The sequence below is a fragment of the Gossypium hirsutum genome, chromosome D03 (genome assembly GCF_007990345.1).
Source record: "Gossypium hirsutum isolate 1008001.06 chromosome D03, Gossypium_hirsutum_v2.1, whole genome shotgun sequence".
Taxonomy (NCBI): Eukaryota; Viridiplantae; Streptophyta; class Magnoliopsida; order Malvales; family Malvaceae; genus Gossypium; species Gossypium hirsutum.
Genome location: NC_053439.1, coordinates 14,825,176 through 14,831,836, shown reverse-complemented (window position 1 = coordinate 14,831,836; position 6,661 = coordinate 14,825,176). Strand labels below are relative to the sequence as shown.

Sequence of the window (6,661 nt, the reverse complement as noted above, 5' to 3'; positions counted from 1 at the left end):
AAACTGTATACATATTTATCCCTTATGATTTACATTAACCTAGTAATACTGGAGTGTTTCTCCAGGGCACTAAGGCTTTAAGTAGATGGAGGTCTCCATGGGTTCCACAAATCGGGTTAGTTCAAGTGGATGAAATAAGCCCCATTTAATCAATTGACCTCCATGAGACATTTTATGCACAATAGTCACGGGCTATAATCCATGGCCTTTGACATATACATGTATGATAGGATTTCTAATATTATAGATATAGTTTATAGATTATATAGACAAAATAAAATAAAAGATTGTATCATAGTTTGAGAAATATCCAAATACTGAAATGAATTACAAGCAATGCTTCAAAATTTTACAATAGCATATAAAAACAAGGAATCTAAATTAATAAAGTAAAAGAAAGAACGAGAATTTGCGAAAGAAAGAAGAGAGCCTTGGAATTTAACTCGCTTGTGATTCATGTAGTCATTTTTAATAATACGATATTCAATGGATTTAGAGTTGGAATCCCTAAGTATCTATAACCTTTCGTTTTTTTCTATCTCCGAGATACGAAGATTACATGACAACCGGAAAATCATCCAGCACACAGCTACAAATAATCAATACCCCGAAGAAGATACTAAAACATTATGCTCCTTTAAGCGCTTCTGGAAACGAGATAAACGAGTTTGTAACTGTGTAATTCCGACAGCTTTCTGAGAAAGAATGGCATTCAATCTCGATATATAATCATCAATATGGTTCCCAGGTTGGTCTGCTGCAACCAGCAGGTTCATCTCCTGTAAATGATGGATGCATATTTAACAAAAACTTCAAAAAGATGTTATAGCAAACCTATGGTGAAACAAAACTATGATACTTGGATGGATGTGTGTACGACACAGATATATGTTCATTTCATTTTAAGCATTTCCATGTATTTAGAAGGCCCTCGGAGGGTTTATATCCCGATACTCGTATTTCGATATGAGTTGGACATGAATGTTGGATACAAAATACTTGAAGAAAAACAAGAAGTCAAAGCAACACAGGTACTTCAATGAAATGGTCTAATTGCTTACCTCTTTGACAATATTCATGGTCTCCTCCACTTGTTCCCTGTGAGCATTTACAAGATCCTCCTCTTCCTGAGTAAAAGCAATGCACAAACTTTTTAACACATACAAATCACTGTTCATATCTCTAACAATAGTCATTCTCTTTCAAGAATTACCTGAAGGAGAGCATTCAAATCATCATCTGATTTTGAATGCTTGAAATCAGATCTTAGTGGTTCCTTCCATCTTGTCTCACCATTAGGTTTCCGTAACTTGTCCTCTGAAATTGAGAAATTGTATTGGTCCGGCTTTCCATTTTTCTTCCACATCAGTTTCTCTGGCTCATAGGAATCTTCTGACGCAGCAAAATCATCTCTTTCATTTTGGTCAGGCCATGTATCATTAATATAATCCTCCGAGGTCAATGCAGTTGGTAAAACAGAAGATAATGGCCGCGCAGTTGACTCTTTCAGGTTTAAGCTTGAAGATAATGCATCCTTCTTAGGATTTCCCCCTTTTGAAAGGCTCTTCACCCTGGATGTAGTTTAACATTGAATGCAAGTCAAATACTTGAAAGGAAAGCAAACAAAACCAAAATAGGAATAAACTGATGCTGAAACCATTTAACAATTAAGCAAGTCCCATTCACCTATCAGCATATCTTAAGGTGTTCAGAGTGTGTTCACATGACCCTGAGCTCGGTGAAATGCAAGATATCATAACAGTACGGGAATTTCCCATAAACGAGTCCCTTAGAACCTCCGTCAGTTTGCTGCCTCTGAAAGGAATGTGGCCCTGATCATTGTCAAGAGCTCTTATGCACTCTTTCAATGCAAGTAAGCTCTTGTTGATCTCTGCACCTTCCATTCTGCACCGTAAATAGAAGCGGCTAAATTAAACAAGCAGATCCAGCAAAATTAATTAAGTACACATCTAAGGTTTGTCCCGCATGAATGTATGTGTGTGTAGGGTGATAGAGCTGAACAACATGAACTGGAACCATATTTTATCAACAAAAGTACAAACTCCAGGTGTATTTAGACTCCTTAAACACCCCTGTACTTTTAAATGATTGACTTGATAATAAATCATTAAGTAAATTTAATTAAGAGAACTATGAAACTATGACACCTACATGACTTGGAAAAGCTGAGACATCCAGAATCTCCAGAGTATTTGGAAAACCCTTTCATCTACGAGAATTTGTATGTTAGTTATATTTAGCATACGTCAGGCTACAATGCATTGTAAATCTAACTTTAACATCAGATGCAACATTTCTTTATTTCAACTATTACCTCCGGTAATGAATCAAAATATCAACCATGGTCAATGGTCATATCATTTTGCAATTGAAGAATGCAGTGTACCTTGTCTGTTTATCATTATCCGTAGTATCAGCACCTCGTTCACTTCCGGCCAGATCTATAAAGGAGAGCTTGCCAACAACACGGGGAGGCTTCGATTCATTTCCATCAACAGATCGCTTGATAGCAAGTTGAAGTATGGCATGAGAACGGGAAGATTCCTCATTTGCACCTGTAGTACCAGTGCTTCTTGTGGCATTTCCTTTCTCAATAAGGTCCTTAATAGTCTCCACATCTGATGCCCAGTACTCTTGCAAACCCACAATACAAACTTGCTGCTTACCATCCTCTCGCATAAAGAGTTTTCTGCAAAAGAAGGATCAGCTCTCAGCCAATTCATAAACTAATAGCACTGACTAGAAAAGGGGCATGCTTAATAACTTACTTTCTATCACTGAGGAGATCAAATAATTTTCCTCCATATATCTCAAAGAAGCTCACAAACAACTGAAACCCTTGGTTCCTGTAAGTATGGTGCATCAACCTCAAGATATCCCGAGAAGCTTTAAGAGGAAGTGGCTTCATAGTAAAGGTTTTTCCGCTTCCTGAAGAAGAGAAAGACCTATAAGTTCAAGATGCTTACAGCTATAATTTAAAAATATAACATGACTTGATGAAGAAGGTAAATTTTAGTGTTCAACAAACACTGAAGGCATCCTTTGACTTTGCCAAATTAGGCAGAAGAATAGAAAGGGCTAGTGACAAAGGATTATGCCAAAAACATCACTGAAAGTATCATTTCAGTATGATTTAAAATTATACAAACATTGCACAAAAATGAAGAGTCATGCAATACCAACTCATCATAGTGTATATCCAAGATTTTGGAGAAAGTTATTCACCTGTTTGACCATATGCAAAACAAGTCGCTTTAGTGCGCTGAAAAATTATAGGAACTATGGGCTCCACGGTCTCACGATAGACCTACAAAAAATAAATGAGACCAAGATAGGTTGATAAAAACAAATTTTCAAGGAAAACCATGTCTTACAATATATCCTTCCTTTATCCACTAATAAATTTAGATCATCTACTTACCTCATCATTTGAGACCTCCTCATTCAGCACTGCATCAAAAACAAATTCATGCTTCTCCACATATTCTGTAAGGTCAACCTACAATATGTAAAGAATTAAAGGCATCAAAACGTTACTCAAATTCTAAATGTTACTGAGCAGATGAGTAATTCAAGTGCGTCAAAAGCCGAGTGTTAAATGAAGAGAACATAAACTATTGGTTTTTTGACACGCGTGACATTATGTTTCTAGCAAGAAAGACTAAAACAACCATTGATGCTAAACCTCCAAAAATATAATTGAACCTCCCAAGAGGCTGCGGATTGGCATTGCAGTAACTGCAGTTTAAAATAATCTTGTGTGAAAACCGCGGATCATTAGTCCCATTCACATTTGTTTAATATATCTCAGGGTAGAAATTTGGCATACACCTGTTGACGATTCTCTGGGTTTATATTGGATTCCTAGGTTCTTATATAACCTTCATAGAGTGGTATATTGTTGAGTTTGTAGAGGACAAAACAATGTTACTGTTACCTTAAGTTTAGTTTCATGGACTACTAGGGAATTGGAAAGTGTCTCTATAATATCTTCTTCATTCTTTGCTAACTCCTTTTTATTCAGAGGTCTTTTCCGCACCTACAGTCAAAAACCCATACTCAGTCTCACAGCGATAGTAGTATTCACATGTAACATAAACATGATGTTAGTTTACTTGTGCAAAGCAAGTCTTGCATAAATGTGGTTTGACATGAACCCAGCAGCAGTCAGAAAGTCACAGGTCCTGGTGATGTTCAAGTCCATTAGGTTAGAAAACGGAGCAGAATAAAAACATACCACAACTTTGATCTTTGCAACTGAATTGACCTTCTCTCTGTCTGCAGCAAAGCTTTTAAGGAGGCTATTCTCTGGCACACCACGAGCTTTGCCTGTTTGTTTGTTGTTTGAAATATAGGGTTCAGAGTCATCAAGACTTCTACCTCGAACATGATTATAAAGAGGAGCATCATACAGGTTAGGAATCTGCATCTGTCACCAGTTAACAGAGTTCCATAACTAAGTATTAAACACTAAATTACTCCACATATGAATTTATAATTTTCTATTGTCTCGGAAAAAGAGGAAAAAAATAAATTCATCAACAATATATGCAACACAGTTTGCATCGTTCAGCATCACATCCCCAGTTTGAAGATCATACAATTAAATCTCAAAAGTTCGACCTGCATATTTCATGAGGAAACAAAAGTACAAATAGCTTCCAATTTCATTGATTCTTTGCATTTGAAGGCTTGCATACACACAAATCTACATTACATTCGCTAACTCTAACTCTTAGATGAAATGGCAAGTGACCAACCTCGGGCAGAAGCTCAGTATCAAAAGAATGCAGATCTAAGAGACCGGGACTGAACTCGCCGGGCGAGTCTTCACCATTCCTCCTCTGGCTTGGCGGACGCGAACTAACTGGAGGAGTTGTAGGCTCCGTGAAATAGTCGTTCCCCGTATTAGAACCCCTCTGTACATTCCTATACATTCTAGATCCTTGAGATCCTCCTCCTCCACCATAAAACGCATAATCCTGCTCTCGATCCAAGCAGCATAAGCAGCAAAATCATGCATTCGAAATAATAACTACTTTGTATTGAAATATTGATCCCTGCACATTCCATTTATTTATTTTTCTCGCAAATTAATTTCCAATCTAAAAAAGGGGAAAAAAATCAAGCATTTATCAAAATTTTTATCCAATAAAGTGTAATCTGGAAAACTTCATTCATTTTGTTTTCTTTTAGCACAAAAAAGGAAATCTCAAGAGTTAAAGCAGCCCGCTTAACTGTTTTTCCTTTCGCAGCATAAAATGTTAGAGACTTAAAATTGTATAATTAAATCTAAAAAATCAACACATTTTCAGTTTATTCTTACTAAAAAAAATAGATTGCCATTTTCATTTTTATTTCTCCAACAAAAAAAATTAATTAAAAAGGAAAAAGTGTGAGACCTGAAGAGGAGGAACAGAGTTGTTGGAAGAGTGAAGATGCTGAAGACCAGCAGACTGAAGCCATCTCCCATTCGACGTCGTTTCCAAGAAGTTATCTGAGTGTTGTCTCTGATGGTGCACTTGAACTCCTGCCGCTTCAGATCTCTGCCTCTGTCTCCCCATTCCGTTCATCTCCCAACACTCTCCCCCCTCACTTTCCTTCAATTATTTAATCAAATTAAAAACAAAACTTCGATCCTTCGATCTAAAGGTTTACCTCTTCAAAATAGAAATTATAAAGAGAGAACAATCAAATGCACCCGATTAACACTTAACCGGATCTTCCTCGATCTTTTTTAAGCTTTGGTTTCAGACAATGATCATTCAAAGCAAAAGGATTGAGTTATAAAGAAAATGGACTGTGTCAACGAGAGTACGAGAAAGGGAGTCGATTTTTGAATTTTGAAGACAGTTGGGAGAGACACGTGTGGCACGTGCCGTTGGGGGATGTGGAAGGAGGGACTATACGACGGCGGATCGAGCCGAAAATTGTGGAGAAGGGATCCAGTGGGCCCGGGACTTGGGGGGGTCTATACATATGCTGTTCTTTAAAAAGGTCTAATTCTGTCTTCAGTCCCTATATTCTTTAAAACTTTTAAAATTCAATCTCTATACTTTTAATTTTAGTAATTTAGTCACTCTACTTATTTGATTTAAATATTAAAATCTAATTAAAGTTTGAATCTTGGAAATAATATTATTAGGAGAGATAACTTTAGCTCCAACAAAATATTTAAAATCCAATTGATAACCTTATTAATTGCTATTGTTTAATTGAATATGTGTTTTTCTCTGGAAAAAATTGAATATGTGTTATCATTGGAATTTAATTCTTAAAAAAAAATTTATTAGTGTGTTATAAATTAAATATTAATTTTTAAATTAAACAAGGAGAGGAATTGAATTTCTAAAATTAAAAATATAGAGTAAAGACTACGAAATTTCAATAGTCGAAAGAGTAGAGGGATAATGAAGGTGATTAAATCTTTGAATAATTTGAAGGAATTTGGAGTTATTTGTTTTGCCGAAAATAGGGGTAACAGCAAACCACCGTCCCACATGGTGGGACCCTCCAAAGAAATCAACAAGTCGCGCGCTTTTGAGTCTCATCCAAAGCTCCACCTTGTAGGGATACAACTCTCCGACACCATGTGTTTCATCAAATTGATTAAATCTTTTTACTTTTATTTTTCTATTTT

The 6,661-nt window shown here is 36.2% G+C and overlaps 1 protein-coding gene across 1 annotated transcript; it reads right to left on the bottom strand.

Moving 5' to 3' along the window:
• Positions 1–599: 599 nt before the first annotated feature.
• On the bottom strand, positions 600–5,594 carry LOC107949591 (kinesin-13A-like). The gene is given in 12 exon segments (NM_001327559.1): positions 600–779; positions 1,062–1,127; positions 1,214–1,571; positions 1,687–1,905; positions 2,408–2,710; positions 2,790–2,949; positions 3,247–3,328; positions 3,443–3,520; positions 3,959–4,060; positions 4,259–4,450; positions 4,782–5,003; positions 5,424–5,594. Coding segments are annotated over 12 exon segments (2,133 nt in total).
• Positions 5,595–6,661: the final 1,067 nt, after the last annotated feature.